The sequence below is a fragment of the Bradysia coprophila genome, unplaced genomic scaffold (genome assembly GCF_014529535.1).
Source record: "Bradysia coprophila strain Holo2 unplaced genomic scaffold, BU_Bcop_v1 contig_18, whole genome shotgun sequence".
Classification (NCBI taxonomy): domain Eukaryota; kingdom Metazoa; phylum Arthropoda; class Insecta; order Diptera; family Sciaridae; genus Bradysia; species Bradysia coprophila.
The window spans coordinates 1-14,704 of NW_023503444.1; the positions used below are offsets into that span (position 1 = coordinate 1).

The following is a 14,704-nucleotide window of genomic DNA, read 5'->3' on the forward strand; positions in this document are numbered from 1 at the left end:
GCTCCATGTATCTTATTATTTTATGTAAGCTGGTCATGCTGAACTAATTTAGGACTGATCACTGCCTATCGAACATCATAATCAAGTTCTGTTGATTTACGTAACAAAACTAAAAAAGAAAAAACCAATTTTTCACATTTTCTGTGGGATATCCTCTGCTTCGAAATACAACCTTCCCACATGCCTCAACAAAAAATGTACTGTTGCTGCCTACGGTATTGTTCGATTGAAATTTGTATTTTTTGACAGTTGAAAAATCTGCCCAATATTCTCATCTCCTATACTCGAAAGGTTTGTAATTTGTATTATTGTTTATACGGAAAATGAACGTATCGTTTTTCGTTATGAATTTGTTGGTCCTGAAAAGGACCGATTTTGATTGTGGGATGTCGTCACTTATGTAACATCTTAAGCACGTTCACCACGAATACGTCTGGCCAATTGGATATCCTTTGGCATGATGGTAACTCGCTTGGCGTGGATTGCGCACAAATTGGTGTCTTCGAACAGACCGACCAAATAGGCTTCGCTGGCCTCCTGTAGAGCCATAACAGCCGAACTTTGGAAACGTAAATCGGTCTTGAAATCTTGAGCGATCTCACGAACGAGCCGTTGGAAAGGCAATTTACGAATCAACAATTCGGTGCTCTTTTGGTAGCGACGGATTTCTCGCAATGCAACGGTACCAGGGGCGATAACGATGTGGCTTCTTAACTCCACCAGTAGCTGGTGCACTTTTACGTGCAGCCTTGGTGGCCAATTGTTTACGAGGTGCTTTGCCACCGGTCGATTTACGTGCAGTTTGCTTTGTACGAGCCATTTTTCTCTCTTTTGCTGTTGTTTGCTTGTCAACGATCAGAAACAGAATGAGGAGAGCGCAACACATTCCCCTCTATTTATATCATTTTGACAGCTCGTTGTATGGCACGGAATGTTTGCATTTTCCCAACTTTGTCGACTGGAATCGGAAAATTTTCTTTTTGATTTTCCTTAATTTCGTCGACAGCAAATAGAAAATCGAGAAAAATCGAAATTTGTGCGGAAATTGAAGATTTTAGCCGGAAAACGGAAAATGCAAGTGGAGGGGAGAAGTGTATATAAATGAGTGCGTACCGCTTGCAAAACATTCAGTATCGACTTGGTCGTTGTGTTGCACAGTTCGAATAAAAAAATAAAATTGAAAAATGACTGGACGCGGTAAAGGTGGTAAAGGTTTGGGAAAAGGAGGCGCCAAGCGTCATCGCAAAGTTTTTGCGTGATAACATCCAAGGTATTACGAAGCCAGCCATTCGTCGATTGGCCGTCGTGGTGGTGTCAAACGTATTTCCGGTTTGATCTATGAAGAAACCCGTGGTGTTCTGAAAGTTTTCTTGGAAAATGTTATCCGAGATGCAGTCACCTACACGGAACATGCTAAACGTAAGACCGTAACAGCCATGGATGTCGTTTATGCCTTGAAACGACAGGGACGTACATTGTACGGTTTCGGAGGTTAAATCATTCTGCGTTAACAAGAGCAACGCGCTTATTAAAATGGCCCTTTTCAGGGCCGCCAAAATCATAAATAAAAACGATTCGATACTCACTTTCGAACATAATAATACAAAACCCTATATGTTGAGAGGAATAATGTTAATGATGAAATTGAATTTCGAATGAAACTTCTGAATGTGTGACGCATGTGTACGTCTTGAGATTAGTTCTGTTTTCGATTATAATTAATGGAGCGTTAACAACAGTAGCAAAATTGGGCTAGGGAAATTATTGTGTAAGGGAAAAGGCTAAAAAAAAACAACACAAAGGGACCCATCCATTTTTCTTCATTCACAAGTTGTGTACGTTACAAAGAGTATAGCGTCTGACTTAAGGCGACGATAACAAATTTGATATTTTCTGATTAAAGCCATGCGAGTTGCGCATCATAAAACGCTTTGTTCTTTAAAATTGCAGCTGAAAATGAACGCAGCACCAACAGAAAAGCTTCTATTTTTCTCGTATTATTCTATCGAATGATTCAATTGTTTTTCGTTAAATTTTTGGTCGCCCTTAAAAGGGCGTTTTTTCGGGTATACTCGAGATGTTTCCAGTATACAGGGCACTTAAGCCTTCTTTTCGGTCTTTTTCGGCAACAAAACTGCCTGAATGTTGGGCAGAACACCACCTTGGGCAATGGTTACACCCGACAACAACTTGTTCAATTCTTCGTCGTTGCGGATGGCCAACTGTAAGTGACGTGGAATGATTCTGGTCTTCTTGTTGTCACGGGCTGCGTTACCAGCCAATTCCAATACTTCAGCAGCCAAATATTCCATCACAGCTGCCAAATAAACTGGAGCACCAGCACCGACACGTTCGGCATAGTTGCCTTTACGCAACAATCGGTGAATGCGACCGACTGGAAACTGTAATCCGGCACGGTTCGAACGAGACTTTGCCTTTCCCTTAACTTTTCCACCTTTACCACGGCCAGACATTTTTCAAATTGGTTTTTAATTTACTTGTTTACAGCACGAAACTGAATGACTGAATGATACCGAACGTACGCGTCTACTGTCTTTATATGCACGTTCGTTCAACCATATGGATGAATGGGCGGAGCCATCTCGTTGAACAAAAGTGAATATAAAAGTGCGGTACGAATGTGACGGTATTGATATAGTTTCATTGAGTGTATCGTTCAGTAAACATGCCACCAAAGACAAGCGGAAAAGCTGCCAAGAAGGCCGGTAAGGCGCAAAAGAACATTTCGAAAGGCGACAAGAAGAAGAAACGCAAGCGTAAGGAATCTTATGCCATCTACATCTACAAAGTGTTGAAGCAAGTGCATCCAGACACTGGCATTTCGAGCAAAGCCATGAGTATCATGAACAGTTTCGTTAATGATATTTTCGAACGCATTGCTGCCGAAGCATCCCGTTTGGCTCACTACAACAAACGATCGACCATCACCAGTCGGGAAATTCAAACCGCTGTTCGTCTGTTGTTGCCTGGTGAATTGGCCAAGCACGCTGTCAGTGAAGGCACAAAAGCCGTCACCAAATACACCAGCTCCAAGTAAATTGGTTTAAAAAAAAATGGTTTCACATTAAAATCTCCGACATCAAAACAAACGGCTCTTTTCAGAGCCACCATTTCATTTACGAAAAACATTGAAATCAATTCGAAAATAATACAAAAAAAACCGACTCCGAAACTTTGGGTGTGGCTCTACTCCGTCTAACTGTAATTGGGCTTTGGCCATGATTTTTAATATTGTTCTACATAATTGAGAGTGGTCGCTGAGCAGGCTTGATTAGATTTAGACAGTCTCTTTATGAAATCTGCTAGCAATCATTAAGTAGAAGACAAACAAACAAAATGCAATGTCGCCCATCCACAATTCGTTAATAGAAATAAATTTGAGCTGTGTGTGGTCCGTCCACTTTCAGTCGCTATTTCTGTACAGATGTTGACATATATGGGGCAGTCAAGAAAACCGACTTTTTCCACTTTTAAAGGAAGATCCTAAAGGCGAACGTTGACTGTCTTTTCTGGAACATAAAATTTTTTGTCCATCACCAACCGAGTTAAAATAACGGTCTGTTGTTTGCGTCAATCAGTCAATGGGTTAGTAAACAATGATGTCTGCAGAAGAAATTCGAACGCGTTGTAACTCGCATTCAATGTGTTAGTGGCGTGGATTTCATGCCATACCATTACTGTTTGTGGTCATTTCACTGATTATTCCAGTCAGGAAAAAAAAAACATTTCCCAGACTCACAGGTCTAGATGATGAAAACGTTAGCTCTAATAAACATCGAACAAAACCTCACGTAAATGTTGGCTCGTGAATGTCTGGTGTGCTTGTGCTTTTGTATGTCGGAATCAATAGTTGTTCCATGGATCGAAAGTGGTAAAAAAGTGAATCTGACGAAGAACGAGGACTAGCTAAAGGTCCAACTGCCACAGAGGGCCCAAATTAAAAGAATCGAAATAAATCGAAATTGGAAAGAGTGTGCGGACAGCGCCATAGAATGTAGAGGTTGCAGTGCCCCTTAAAACCATCAAATTTTTCCACACACAGCCAAATGCATACGGATTTTGTTACTGCTTTCGATGCATGTAACTCCATTGCTGCCTAAAATCATTGTGGGCAATCGCTGGACCCCGATTGATCATTAATTTGACTTCATTAAAAAAATTAACTTTCGAAGTTCCGATTGCACGTCTGTCACGACGCACTCGTTTTCCATGCGACATTGAATAACCTTGGACGATTGAATGACCTCACGATTAAGATTAGAGTGTCGACATTACGAATCCATCACAACATCCCGGACGGCTCTCGGGTTTCCCCAAAATAATTAACAATTTGGACAATCGTGTACGGTTGGACTACTTTGTGCAAAGTTTTGTATCGTGCTATACAGGCATGATGTTGTTTCCGTGAGGGACTAATGTTTTGTCAGTACCACATTTGCACCGCATTTTTCGAATAAAAATACGCAAATCGTGTGTACCGCAAACATTCAACGCTTTCAAACCGAAATCTAAAAACAAAACATTTACAATGGCCGACACTGCTGTGACCGAAGCTGCTCCCCCAGCTACCTCATCTCCAGCTGCAAAGAAAAGCAAGACTGCTTCTGCTGCATCGAAGAAACCACGAGTGAAGCCAACCCATCCGCCAACAGCCGATATGGTTAATGCTGCTATCAAAAGCCTGAAAGAACGTGGTGGTTCATCGTTGCAGGCAATCAAGAAGTACATCACAGCCAATTACAAGATCGATGCCGAGAAACTATCGCCTTTCATCAAGAAATACCTGAAGAGTGCCGTTGCCGGTGGCAAATTGATCCAAACCAAAGGCAAGGGTGCTTCTGGTTCATTCAAACTTTCTGCTACTGTTGCAAAATCAAAGTCCGAATCGGCACCGAAGAAAGCTGCTGCCAAGCCCAAGAAAGCTAAGGCAGCGACCGGTGAAAAGAAACCGAAAGCGAAGAAAGCTGCATCTCCAGCTAAGAAGAAGCCTGCAGCCAAAAGTGCTGAAAAGAAGAAGAAAGCCGCAGCACCAGCTAAAGCAGCAAAGAAGGCTGGTTCCGTGAAGGCACCAAAAGCCCCAAAGGAAAAGTCAACGAAACCGAAAGCTGCCGCTAAAAAGCCAAAAACACCAAAACCCAAGAAGGCAGCTCCAGCCAAGAAAGCAGCACCAAAGAAGGCAGCTGCACCAAAAAAGAAGTAAATTCCTTAAAACACGGGAATTTTCGCCAATTATAAATTGCAATGATCCAATTGCATTGAAAAACACAGCCCTTATTAGGGCTACCAAATTGCTGACGAAAACGTGCAATCCATTTCCATTAATAATACACAACGCGTCTACTATAGTAGTGCGACACTACGACTCGTCGCCATAAAATCAGAATTTTTTGTTGATTCGTTGATTCTTCGAGCTACTTTTAACGAAATTGAACATGTTGATGTACACTACAGGCTCCCATGTATCTTATTATTTTATGTAAGCTGGTCATGCTGAACTAATTTAGGACTGATCACTGCCTATCGAACATCATAATCAAGTTCTGTTGATTTACGTAACAAAACTAAAAAAGAACAAAAACCAATTGTTCACATTTTCTGTGGGATATCCTCTGCTTCGAAATACAACCTTCCCACATGCCTCAACAAAAAATGTACTGTTGCTGCCTACGGTATTGTTCGATTGAAATTTGTATTTTTTGACAGTTGAAAAATCAGCCCAATATTCTCATCTCCTATACTCGAAAGGTTTGTAATTTGTATTATTGTTTATACGGAAAATGAACGTATCGTTTTTCGTTATGAATTTGTTGGTCCTGAAAAGGACCGATTTTGATTGTGGGATGTCGTCACTTATGTAACATCTTAAGCACGTTCACCACGAATACGTCTGGCCAATTGGATATCCTTTGGCATGATGGTAACTCGCTTGGCGTGGATTGCGCACAAATTGGTGTCTTCGAACAGACCGACCAAATAGGCTTCGCTGGCCTCCTGTAGAGCCATAACAGCCGAACTTTGGAAACGTAAATCGGTCTTGAAATCTTGAGCGATCTCACGAACGAGCCGTTGGAAAGGCAATTTACGAATCAACAATTCGGTGCTCTTTTGGTAGCGACGGATTTCTCGCAATGCAACGGTACCAGGGCGATAACGATGTGGCTTCTTAACTCCACCAGTAGCTGGTGCACTTTTACGTGCAGCCTTGGTGGCCAATTGTTTACGAGGTGCTTTGCCACCGGTCGATTTACGTGCAGTTTGCTTTGTACGAGCCATTTTTCTCTCTTTTGCTGTTGTTTGCTTGTCAACGATCAGAAACAGAATGAGGAGAGCGCAACACATTCCCCTCTATTTATATCATTTTGACAGCTCGTTGTATGGCACGGAATGTTTGCATTTTCCCAACTTTGTCGACTGGAATCGGAAAATTTTCTTTTTGATTTTCCTTAATTTCGTCGACAGCAAATAGAAAATCGAGAAAAATCGAAATTTGTGCGGAAATTGAAGATTTTAGCCGGAAAACGGAAAATGCAAGTGGAGGGGAGAAGTGTATATAAATGAGTGCGTACCGCTTGCAAAACATTCAGTATCGACTTGGTCGTTGTGTTGCACAGTTCGAATAAAAAAATAAAATTGAAAAATGACTGGACGCGGTAAAGGTGGTAAAGGTTTGGGAAAAGGAGGCGCCAAGCGTCATCGCAAAGTTTTGCGTGATAACATCCAAGGTATTACGAAGCCAGCCATTCGTCGATTGGCCCGTCGTGGTGGTGTCAAACGTATTTCCGGTTTGATCTATGAAGAAACCCGTGGTGTTCTGAAAGTTTTCTTGGAAAATGTTATCCGAGATGCAGTCACCTACACGGAACATGCTAAACGTAAGACCGTAACAGCCATGGATGTCGTTTATGCCTTGAAACGACAGGGACGTACATTGTACGGTTTCGGAGGTTAAATCATTCTGCGTTAACAAGAGCAACGCGCTTATTAAAATGGCCCTTTTCAGGGCCGCCAAAATCATAAATAAAAACGATTCGATACTCACTTTCGAACATAATAATACAAAACCGTATATGATGAGAGGAATAATGTTAATGACATGAAATGATGAAATTGAATTTCGAATGAAACTTCTGAATGTGTGACGCACGTGTACGTCTTGAGATTAGTTCTGTTTTCGATTATAATTAATGGAGCGTTAACAACAGTAGCAAAATTGGGCTAGGGAAATTATTGTGTAAGGGAAAAGGCTAAAAAAAAAACAACACAATGGGACCCATTCATTTTTCTTCATTCACAAGTTGTGTACGTTACAAAGAGTATAGCGTCTGACTTAAGGCGACGATAATAAATTTGATATTTTCTGATTAACGCCATGCGAGTTGCGCATCATAAAACGCTTTGTTCTTTAAAATTGCAGCTGAAAATGAACGCAGCACCAACAGAAAAGCTTCTATTTTTCTCGTATTATTCTATCGAATGATTCAATTGTTTTTCGTTAAATTTTTGGTCGCCCTTAAAAGGGCGTTTTTTCGGGTATACTCGAGATGTTTCCAGTATACAGGGCACTTAAGCCTTCTTTTCGGTCTTTTTCGGCAACAAAACTGCCTGAATGTTGGGCAGAACACCACCTTGGGCAATGGTTACACCCGACAACAACTTGTTCAATTCTTCGTCGTTGCGGATGGCCAACTGTAAGTGACGTGGAATGATTCTGGTCTTCTTGTTGTCACGGGCTGCGTTACCAGCCAATTCCAATACTTCAGCAGCCAAATATTCCATCACAGCTGCCAAATAAACTGGAGCACCAGCACCGACACGTTCGGCATAGTTGCCTTTACGCAACAATCGGTGAATACGACCGACTGGAAACTGTAATCCGGCACGGTTCGAACGAGACTTTGCCTTTCCCTTAACTTTTCCACCTTTACCACGGCCAGACATTTTTCAAATTGGTTTTTTAATTTACTTGTTTACAGCACGAAACTGAATGACTGAATGATACCGAACGTACGCGTCTACTGTCTTTATATGCACGTTCGTTCAACCATATGGATGAATGGGCGGAGCCATCTCGTTGAACAAAAGTGAATATAAAAGTGCGGTACGAATGTGACGGTATTAATATAGTTTCATTGAGTGTATCGTTGAATAAATATGCCACCAAAGACAAGCGGAAAAGCTGCCAAGAAGGCCGGTAAGGCGCAAAAGAACATTTCGAAAGGCGACAAGAAGAAGAAACGCAAGCGTAAGGAATCTTATGCCATCTACATCTACAAAGTGTTGAAGCAAGTGCATCCAGACACTGGTATTTCGAGCAAAGCCATGAGTATCATGAACAGTTTCGTTAATGATATTTTCGAACGCATTGCTGCCGAAGCATCCCGTTTGGCTCACTACAACAAACGATCGACCATCACCAGTCGGGAAATTCAAACCGCTGTTCGTCTGTTGTTGCCTGGTGAATTGGCCAAGCACGCTGTCAGTGAAGGCACAAAAGCCGTCACCAAATACACCAGCTCCAAGTAAATTGGTTTTAAAAAAAAATGGTTTCACATTGAAATCTCCGACATCAAAACAAACGGCTCTTTTCAGAGCCACCATTTCATTTACGAAAAACATTTGAAATCAATTCGAAAATAATACAAAAAAAAACCGACTCCGAAACTTTGGGTGTGGCTCTACTAACTGTAATTGGGCTTTGGCCATGATTTTTAATATTGTTCTACATAATTGAGAGTGGTCGCTGAGTTTTAGGCTTGATTAGATTTAGACAGTCTCTTTATGAAATCTGCTAGCAATCATTAAGTAGAAGACAAACAAACAAAATGCAATGTCGCCCATCCACAATTCGTTAATAGAAATAAATTTGAGCTGTGTGTGGTCCGTCCACTTTCAGTCGCTATTTCTGTACAGATGTTGACATATATGGGGCAGTCAAGAAAACCGACTTTTTCCACTTTTAAAGGAAGATCCTAAAGGCGAACGTTGACTGTCTTTTCTGGAACATAAAATTTTTTGTCCATCACCAACCGAGTTAAAATAACGGTCTGTTGTTTGCGTCAATCAGTCAATGGGTTAGTAAACAATGATGTCTGCAGAAGAAATTCGAACGCGTTGTAACTCGCATTCAATGTGTTAGTGGCGTGGATTTCATGCCATACCATTACTGTTTGTGGTCATTTCACTGATTATTCCAGTCAGGAAAAAAAAAACATTTCCCAGACTCACAGGTCTAGATGATGAAAAGGTTAGCTCTAATAAACATCGAACAAAACCACTCGTAAATGTTGGCTCGTGAATGTCTGGTGTGCTTGTGCTTTTGTATGTCGGAATCAATAGTTGTTCCATGGATCGAAAGTGGTAAAAAAGTGAATCTGACGAAGAACGAGGACTAGCTAAAGGTCCAACTGCCTCAGAGGGCCCAAATTAAAAGAATCGAAATAAATCGAAATTGGAAAGAGTGTTGGGACAGCGCCATAGAATGTAGAGGTTGCAGTGCCCCTTAAAACCATCAAATTTTTCCACACACAGCCAAATGCATACGGATTTTGTTACTGCTTTCGATGCATGTAACTCCATTGCTGCCTAAAATCATTGTGGGCAATCGCTGGACCCCGATTGATCATTAATTTGACTTCATTAAAAAATTAACTTTCGAAGTTCCGATTGCACGTCTGTCACGACGCACTCGTTTTCCATGCGACATTGAATAACCTTGGACGATTGGATGACCTCACGATTAAGATTAGAGTGTCGACATTACGAATCCATCACAACATCCCGGACGGCTCTCGGGTTTCCCCAAAATAATTAACAGTTTGGACAATCGTGTACGGTTGGACTACTTTGTGCAAAGTTTTGTATCGTGCTATACAGGCATGATGTTGTTTCCGTGAGGGACTAATGTTTTGTCAGTACCACATTTGCACCGCATTTTTCGAATAAAAATACGCAAATCGTGTGTACCGCAAACATTCAACGCTTTCAAACCGAAATCTAAAAACAAAACATTTACAATGGCCGACACTGCTGTGACCGAAGCTGCTCCCCCAGCTACCTCATCTCCAGCTGCAAAGAAAAGCAAGACTGCTTCTGCTGCATCGAAGAAACCACGAGTGAAGCCAACCCATCCGCCAACAGCCGATATGGTTAATGCTGCTATCAAAAGCCTGAAAGAACGTGGTGGTTCATCGTTGCAGGCAATCAAGAAGTACATCACAGCCAATTACAAGATCGATGCCGAGAAACTATCGCCTTTCATCAAGAAATACCTGAAGAGTGCCGTTACCGGTGGCAAATTGATCCAAACCAAAGGCAAGGGTGCTTCTGGTTCATTCAAACTTTCTGCTACTGTTGCAAAATCAAAGTCCGAATCGGCACCGAAGAAAGCTGCTGCCAAGCCCAAGAAAGCTAAGGCAGCGACCGGTGAAAAGAAACCGAAAGCGAAGAAAGCTGCATCTCCAGCTAAGAAGAAGCCTGCAGCCAAAAGTGCTGAAAAGAAGAAGAAAGCCGCAGCACCAGCTAAAGCAGCAAAGAAGGCTGGTTCCGTGAAGGCACCAAAAGCCCCAAAGGAAAAGTCAACGAAACCGAAAGCTGCCGCTAAAAAGCCAAAAACACCAAAACCCAAGAAGGCAGCTCCAGCCAAGAAAGCAGCACCAAAGAAGGCAGCTGCACCAAAAAAGAAGTAAATTCCTTAAAACACGGGAATTTTCGCCAATTATAAATTGCAATGATCCGATTGCATTGAAAAACACAGCCCTTATTAGGGCTACCAAATTGCTGACGAAAACGTGCAATCCATTTCCATTAATAATACACAACGCGTCTACTATAGTAGTGCGACACTACGACTCGTCGCCATAAAATCAGAATTTTTTGTTGATTCGTTGATTCTTCGAGCTACTTTTAACGAAATTGAACATGTTGATGTACACTACAGGCTCCCATGTATCTTATTATTTTATGTAAGCTGGTCATGCTGAACTAATTTAGGACTGATCACTGCCTATCGAACATCATAATCAAGTTCTGTTGATTTACGTAACAAAACTAAAAAAGAACAAAAACCAATTTTTCACATTTTCTGTGGGATATCCTCTGCTTCGAAATACAACCTTCCCACATGCCTCAACAAAAAATGTACCGGTGCTGCCTACGGTATTGTTCGATTGAAATTTGTATTTTTTGACAGTTGAAAAATCTGCCCAATATTCTCATCTCCTATACTCGAAAGGTTTGTAATTTGTATTATTGTTTATACGGAAAATGATCGTATCGTTTTTCGTTATGAATTTGTTGGTCCTGAAAAGGACCGATTTTGATTGTGGGATGTCGTCACTTATGTAACATCTTAAGCACGTTCACCACGAATACGTCTGGCCAATTGGATATCCTTTGGCATGATGGTAACTCGCTTGGCGTGGATTGCGCACAAATTGGTGTCTTCGAACAGACCGACCAAATAGGCTTCGCTGGCCTCCTGTAGAGCCATAACAGCCGAACTTTGGAAACGTAAATCGGTCTTGAAATCTTGAGCGATCTCACGAACGAGCCGTTGGAAAGGCAATTTACGAATCAACAATTCGGTGCTTTTTTGGTAGCGACGGATTTCTCGCAATGCAACGGTACCAGGGCGATAACGATGTGGCTTCTTAACTCCACCAGTTGCTGGTGCACTTTTACGTGCAGCCTTGGTGGCCAATTGTTTACGTGGTGCTTTGCCACCGGTCGATTTACGTGCAGTTTGCTTTGTACGAGCCATTTTTCTCTCTTTTGCTGTTGTTTACTTGTCAACGATCAGAAACAGAATGAGGAGAGCGCAACACATTCCCCTCTATTTATATCATTTTGACAGCTCGTTGTATGGCACGGAATGTTTGCATTTTCCCAACTTTGTCGACTGGAATCGGAAAATTTTCTTTTTGATTTTCCTTAATTTCGTCGACAGCAAATAGAAAATCGAGAAAAATCGAAATTTGTGCGGAAATTGAAGATTTTAGCCGGAAAACGGAAAATGCAAGTGGAGGGGAGAAGTGTATATAAACGAGTGTGTACCGCTTGCAAAACATTCAGTATCGACTTGTTTTGCATCGTACTAAGTAGACATTATGTTGTTTCCATGAGGAACTTATGTTTTGTCAGCATCACTTTGTTCGAATAAAAATACGCAAATCGTGTGTAACCGTAAACATTCAACGCTTTCAAAGCGAAATCTAAAAACAAAACATTTACAATGGCCGACACTGCTGTGACCGAACCTGCTCCCCCAGCTACCTCATCTCCGGCTGCGAAGAAAAGCAAGGCTGTTTCCGCTGGAAAAGTGATTAAAACCAAAGGCAAGGGTGCGTCTGGTTCATGCAAACTTTCTGCTGCTGTTACAAAAGCAAAGTCTGAATTGGGAAAGTCCAAGGACTATGATGAAGACGATGAGAGTAAACGAATGTCGTTTGTCGATTTCCTCGTTAAACGAAAAGAAACTTTGGAACAGATCTATTTTACATAGATAACAGTAAGATTGCAGTAAAACCCAGCCCTTATCAGGGCTACCAAATTTGTAATGAAAACGTGCAATCCATTTCCATTAATAATACAAGTTGACGTGAACACCTACTGTGACCCGCTTCATTTGGTTGATTGTTTCAGAGCAAACGAAATTCACAAAATTGAATATGGGGGTGAGTATATGAGTATAATATGATGTAAGGTAAAGTATCGCGGTTCGACAAGAATTTTGAAAATCTGAGTTTCAACTCGATTGTTTCCGTTTCTTATAAGAGATATGTACGCGGAAATTGTTTTAGACTATGGGAACAATTAATCGCCCAAAACTACTTACAGTGGAGGTGTGACGCAAGTCCTGTTATCCACTTACAAAAGAACCGATATCGGTGTAGGTGACGCTTACAGATTCGACACGCAAAAAGATATGCGTCACAAATGGCAGCTGATGAGGAAAGTCGCGAAAGTTTCATCAACAAAAATCTTACCAGAAAAATTGCAGGAAGAAAATTATAACAAAAAAAAAATTGCGTCAAAAAGTGGCAGATGATTCGGCTTTCTTCCGTTTGAATTCCATTCTTTAAAGCAATATATTTCACAATAAAAATTGTCCTTCCTCAACATCTGTAAAATCAAAAATAAAGGGGCCATTTTGTAATTTTCTTACGGGCGGCTGTACGTTTCAAAGTTTAGATAAACGTATAATAAGATCAGTGCATTTTAGAGACATATCGTTAAACAATTTTTTGTTTAGAATAATCGTAAAATAAAACACAACATTCTCCAAAACAAATGAAAATTGAATTCAACTATTTCACTCCACTCTTAATCAGAACGTATTTCCATCATATAAACAAAAAACAAGCTGATTTCGTCGTTTACGACTCATCAGTGCACCTTTGTCATGACCATGTGCATATCAGCTCGTACACTTTTAGACTAAATCAAATCAAGTGTACGAAGTACATCACATCCTGACCGTACTGATAGAACAATGGGTTACTGTAAATACAATTCGCTCGATGCTTAGAATAATGTTTTACGTCGATTAAAAATAACTTCAATCCCCCATTCGGGAGATACTGTCTGAGATGGGTAAGTTGCGTACTTGATATCCCGCCTAAATGTAGGCATCATACGCAGGCACGGTATCATACGAGTAGCTCAGTGCGTTCAGTACCTAGTGCCTAGTCAGTTTTTCACATTGCATACATATACATTGGTAATGTGTGACCTAAGTGATTTGTTGCAGAAATTAACAATCGAGATGAAAATAATTGGAGGCGATGCAGAGCATCATTAGGTTAAGTTATTAACTGTAGATATATCTTACTCACTGCTCATGATCCAAACACTGTGGTACACTCAAAATGAGATACATCTGAAGCAGCTAAAGCTCCTTAACCCCATCCTCCTAGGTTTTCTTTATGGGACAGATAAATTGCTTGTGAAAACTTTTATACAAACTACATATACCTACTCTTGTATGCAAATTTCCAAACAATTCTCAAAAGGAAAATAACTGGGACGGTATTATCGTTTAGGAACACGTTATCGTACAGAAAACGAAATAGCACTGAATTTGGTTAGAACAAATTTATCGTCCAAAAAACGATATTGTCGTTTTTTAAAACGATATTATCGTCCTGGATGAAAAACGTTTTTAGACCATAATATCGTCTTAAAACGACAATATCCTTCCTGACAATATTAACCGTGTAGAAATATCCCGTCACCACTCCACATTCATGGTCGGTTTATTTCTTTTTGTACACAAAAATTACGTTCTGTACACAAAACATACATTTTGTACACACAAAGTCAATTGTGTACACAGAAACCATGATTTTGTACACAAAAATGATTATTTTGTACATAAAAGTGATCATTTTGTACACAAAAGTGATCATTTTGTACACAGTAAGTTCGTTCTGTACACAGTATGTTCGTTCTGTACACAAAGAAGAATCATTTTGTACACAAATTTGATGATTTTGTGAGAGAGAGAAGAATATATTTATTCATCGACGTTATTACAATGTTGGCCTGTGGGAATCGGAATAATGCGAATTCTTATACATGTGCATTTGAATATTTAAAATTTTGAATGAGTAATCTAAATATTGTATTATTGTGTTATTAATTTAAAAAATGTTAGGTAAAAACATTGTACATGAAAAGCAGCGCC

General features: G+C 40.5%; 7 protein-coding genes and 1 pseudogene across 7 annotated transcripts; 6 read left to right on the plus strand and 2 right to left on the minus strand.

Moving 5' to 3' along the window:
* Positions 1 to 1,113: 1,113 nt before the first annotated feature.
* Positions 1,114 to 1,547, plus strand: LOC119075119 (annotated as a pseudogene).
* Positions 1,548 to 2,035: 488 nt separating this feature from the next.
* Positions 2,036 to 2,500, minus strand: LOC119075115 (histone H2A). Its single transcript, XM_037181504.1, has one exon. It carries the CDS (start codon positions 2,472 to 2,474, stop codon positions 2,100 to 2,102), a length of 375 nt encoding a protein of 124 aa, XP_037037399.1. The 5' UTR covers positions 2,475 to 2,500; the 3' UTR covers positions 2,036 to 2,099.
* Positions 2,501 to 2,662: 162 nt separating this feature from the next.
* On the plus strand, positions 2,663 to 3,129 carry LOC119075116 (histone H2B-like). Its single transcript, XM_037181505.1, has one exon. It carries the CDS (start codon positions 2,687 to 2,689, stop codon positions 3,056 to 3,058), a length of 372 nt encoding a protein of 123 aa, XP_037037400.1. The 5' UTR covers positions 2,663 to 2,686; the 3' UTR covers positions 3,059 to 3,129.
* Positions 3,130 to 4,459: 1,330 nt separating this feature from the next.
* Positions 4,460 to 5,232, plus strand: LOC119075114 (histone H1-like). The gene has a single exon (XM_037181503.1). It carries the CDS (start codon positions 4,550 to 4,552, stop codon positions 5,219 to 5,221), a length of 672 nt encoding a protein of 223 aa, XP_037037398.1. The 5' UTR covers positions 4,460 to 4,549; the 3' UTR covers positions 5,222 to 5,232.
* Positions 5,233 to 6,587: 1,355 nt separating this feature from the next.
* Positions 6,588 to 7,021, plus strand: LOC119075118 (histone H4). The gene has a single exon (XM_037181506.1). The coding sequence runs from the start codon at positions 6,659 to 6,661 to the stop codon at positions 6,968 to 6,970; it is 312 nt and encodes a 103-aa protein (XP_037037401.1). The 5' UTR covers positions 6,588 to 6,658; the 3' UTR covers positions 6,971 to 7,021.
* Positions 7,022 to 7,520: 499 nt separating this feature from the next.
* Positions 7,521 to 8,009, minus strand: LOC119075098 (histone H2A). The gene has a single exon (XM_037181487.1). The coding sequence runs from the start codon at positions 7,957 to 7,959 to the stop codon at positions 7,585 to 7,587; it is 375 nt and encodes a 124-aa protein (XP_037037382.1). The 5' UTR covers positions 7,960 to 8,009; the 3' UTR covers positions 7,521 to 7,584.
* A 147-nt stretch (positions 8,010 to 8,156) lies between these two features.
* LOC119075097 (histone H2B-like) lies at positions 8,157 to 8,548 on the plus strand. Its single transcript, XM_037181486.1, has one exon. It carries the CDS (start codon positions 8,173 to 8,175, stop codon positions 8,542 to 8,544), a length of 372 nt encoding a protein of 123 aa, XP_037037381.1. The 5' UTR covers positions 8,157 to 8,172; the 3' UTR covers positions 8,545 to 8,548.
* Positions 8,549 to 9,945: 1,397 nt separating this feature from the next.
* LOC119075096 (histone H1-like) lies at positions 9,946 to 10,790 on the plus strand. Its single transcript, XM_037181485.1, has one exon. It carries the CDS (start codon positions 10,035 to 10,037, stop codon positions 10,704 to 10,706), a length of 672 nt encoding a protein of 223 aa, XP_037037380.1. The 5' UTR covers positions 9,946 to 10,034; the 3' UTR covers positions 10,707 to 10,790.
* Positions 10,791 to 14,704: the final 3,914 nt, after the last annotated feature.